This window comes from Cebus imitator, unplaced genomic scaffold (genome assembly GCF_001604975.1).
Source record: "Cebus imitator isolate Cc_AM_T3 unplaced genomic scaffold, Cebus_imitator-1.0 Scaffold85, whole genome shotgun sequence".
In the NCBI taxonomy this organism is placed as follows: domain Eukaryota; kingdom Metazoa; phylum Chordata; class Mammalia; order Primates; family Cebidae; genus Cebus; species Cebus imitator.
In genome coordinates, this window is record NW_016107400.1 from 2,760,049 (window position 1) to 2,763,803 (window position 3,755).

At 35.9% G+C, this 3,755-nt stretch overlaps 1 protein-coding gene across 1 annotated transcript in view; it reads left to right on the forward strand.

Moving 5' to 3' along the window:
• The window catches only part of CCP110 (centriolar coiled-coil protein 110), a 27,738-nt gene that overhangs the window by 6,964 nt on the left and 17,019 nt on the right, over window positions 1–3,755 (forward strand). Inside the window, 1 exon segment of the mRNA XM_037740544.1 lies at window positions 685–813. Within this exon segment, the coding sequence (XP_037596472.1) occupies window positions 685–813 (129 nt within the window).

A 3,755-nucleotide genomic window follows, 5' to 3' on the forward strand; every position in this document is an offset into this window, starting at 1 on the left:
GACAGTAGTTATTGTGAGGAGAATGGGGCAGCCATTTCAACTTATCTAAAAACAGTTTTGCATTTTATAAAATAGTTTTGCTCCGGTTCTGGCTCTAGGCCAGCACAATATCACAAATACATTATCTGTTTGTTTTATCATTAAACCTTTGGACTTTTTTTTTTTTTTTGAGGCAGCAAAGAGGTAAAATGTGTACTGGTTAGAAAATTAAAACTTGTAGAATTTATTTGACCTAGTGAAGTAAGATACTGAACGTGAAGAAATATTCAAGTCAATATTCAAGTGAAGTAATGATAAACTCAGCAGTGGCCGAAAGGGCTTTAATTTTATTTCTGTCATTTTAGAACATTTGGTCAGTGAACAAACTTTTTTGCTTTTTAACTTTTTTTTTCAGTTCAAAATAATTTACATATAGCAAAATGCGCAGATCTAAGTGTTAAAGTTCCCTGAGTTTTGATACATGGCATACACCTGTATAACTCACACTCACACAGGATATTTTCTTTACCATGGAAAGATCTCTAATGCCCCATCCCACTCAGAAGCCCAACCACTGTTCTGATTTCTTTCACTATAGATTAGTTTTGCCTGTTGCACATGTTTTTAATCTTTCTGATTCAGAACTTGCCGATTTTATGATATTTTTATTATGGGAAATAATTACATTTTTATGATGTTTTGCAGCTTAACATTGAGAAAAGAAAGGAAATGCAACAAGAAAAGCAGAAAGCACTTGATGTAGAAGCAAGAAAGCAGGTTAACAGGAAGAAAGCTTTACTGACTCGTGTCCAGGAGATTCTTGACAATGTTCAGGTGTGTGATTTTAAGAAATCATAAGATAAGCATTGATGATAATTTTTCAGAAATATCACTTGTACTTAACTAATTACTAATGTACTTTACTGTTATGTTTGAGAAGCTTCATAATTTGTGATTTTCCATTTCAGTTACTCCAAAGAGTACGTACTTGCTTGTTAGTGATGCCCAGTACTTGAATCAGAGGATACTTACACAATGGAGCCATATACTGAATATAATTGCTTATTGTTTGCATCTTGTGATGCTAAAAATGTTTAATTTTCAGTGACAAGATGATAGAATTGGCTATTGTTGTTTACTCAAACGAATCAAGACTATTGACTAAATGACCTTATTCTCATTCTTTGGTCAAGTAAATAACTGCTCCCCAATTTTTTTTTGGTGAAAATTCTGCTCTTGGATACACAAAATGCATTTTAGATACATGGAATAGTTTAGATGCATCCCATGTCTGAAAATCATTTAAACAACACATCTACACCTTGTGCAGTTTTTTTAGATTAAATTTGTTTAAACAATTTGTTCTGACGTTTGGATCATTTTGTACTGAAAAGAAAAACAAATGGATTAGATTGAATGAATAATTTCTACCACACACAGCAGTGCTCTGCTGGTAACATCTTTTTGTTTTTTCATAATCTTAGGAGTTTGTGGTTTGTCTGTATAATTCATATCAGATGGCACACGTGTAATGAACCTTAAGGGTTCATTTCTCTGTTGGTAGTGTAAACCGAAGAAAATGACTGAGGCGAGTTTCAATCAATTTAGAGTTCTGTTTTGCTGAGGTTGAGGATGTGCCAAGGAAAAAGAGACGAAGGTTACAGCAGGATCTGTGGCTTGTGCTTTTTCCAAAAGAGGTTTTGAGGACTTCAGTATTTAAAGGGGAAAGAATACCAGGAGGGGAAAGAGGAAAGAAGAAAAAGGGAGGGTAGGTCATGAGTGGTCACATTTTTGTGAGACTTTGATTAGAACTCACTGAATCCACATGTCATGTGAAAGGTTGGGGTAGAGGAACAGTCACTTATGCATTAATCTCAAGCTCAGTAAATCTGCACTTTACATAGGATAAAGTGAACAGAGATAGAGGAAGAAGTCAAATATACATTTGTCTTCAAAGGGAGAGGATTTCTAGTCATCTTGGGTCTTTGTTGATATCTTGTCAGAGTGAGATTCAACAGAATTCTGGGTTAGTGTACAGATTTGGGGGCCTACAAGGAATTTCCTTGTGAGCAATTTGCACGAGACACTACGTGGGTAGATAGGTGGCCTTCTATTTTGCAGCTATTTGTTTAGGAACAAAGGGAAGGCAGTTTTTATGTGACACAGTTCCTAAGCTTTACTTTTTCCTTTGACATAGTGAGTTTGGGGTCCTGAGGTTTTATCTTCCTTTTACAGTAGTATGTAGTTTGTGGGTAGTAGATTTCAATTTGCAGATTATAACTACTGTCCGTATTAAGTTTTAAAAAATATATTGCAGGCCGGGCGCGGTGGCTCAAGCCTGTAATCCCAGCACTTTGGGAGGCCGAGGCGGGTGGATCACGAGGTCAAGAGATCGAGACCATCCTGGTCAACGTGGTGAAACCCCGTCTCTACTAAAAAATACAAAAAATTAGCTGGGCATGGTGGTGCGTGCCTGTAATCCCAGCTACTCAGGAGGCTGAGGCAGGAGAATTGCCTGAACCCAGGAGGCAGAGGTTGCGGTGAGCCGAGATCATGCCATTGCACTCCAGCCTGGGTAACATGAGTGAAACTCCGTCTCCAAAAAATATATATATATATATATATATATATCGAGTGGCACTAATTTAACAATAAGAGGGTTTTTTACTTACTAGATATTTCCTGTGATTGAAATGAAAATGGCGTGTCATTCTTGGTCCGTTGAGGGAAGATAAAATATACTACTAATAAGATTGTTAAAAGAGCTTGTATAATGTTGAACTGTAATGAATTAATTATTCAGAAAGGGAAATTTTATATAACACAATTAGATTTCTGCTTCACCTGTAAAACCTAAGATTCTATGATACATTTTTTCTCGTTATTTAATTTGTCTAACTAAAGGCTCATTTTAGTGACATAAACAACATAGCTTCCGAATATCACAAATGTGAAATATGTTACATAAGGAAATAATCTGTTTTGCTTAAACCTGTAAACATGTTCATGGATTTTGTGAATATGTATCCTTTTTGTTTTATTTTGGTCCTGAGGTTGTGACAAAGTATATCTTGTTGTACTGTTTATTGAATAGTACCTGGAAACCATTACATGCCTTGGGATTTATAAGGTAAAATAGGAGCTCCATGTGGTCTAGAAAAAAACAAGCACATACAAAACAACCTAAAAATATTTTAATATTCAGGATTTTGAAGTCTGTATTCACGATAATAGAATAATAATTTTTGCCAGTTTAATATATGCACGTAAAACCTTTAGAAACCATCCTAGTTCTCTTTTTATTATTTTGCTAAGTTGGCTTATTTAGATACAAAGTATCTGTTTTTACATTTATTTATTTATTTATTTTTGAGACAGTCTCACTCTGTCACCCAGGCTGGAGTGCAATGGTGTGATCTCAGCTCACTGCAACCTCTGCTCCCAGGTTCAAGCAATTCTCCTGCCTCAGCCTCCCGAGTAGTTGGGATTACAGGTGCCTGCCACCATGCATGGCCAATTTTTGTGTTTTTTATAGAGAGGGGGTTTTGCCATGTTGGCCAGGCTGGTCTCGAGTTCCTGGCCTAAAGCAATTTGCCTGCCTTGGCCTCTCAAAGTGCTGGGATTACAGGCATGAGCCACCTCACCCAGCTTTACATATATTTTAAAAAATCTTTTTTTCTCTTACAGGCCTGCTCCTGATGTTCATTTTATTTATTTTCCACTAAGTATTTTATTCATTTATTTTTTGCTTGGTAAGCACTTTAAAAAAATAATTT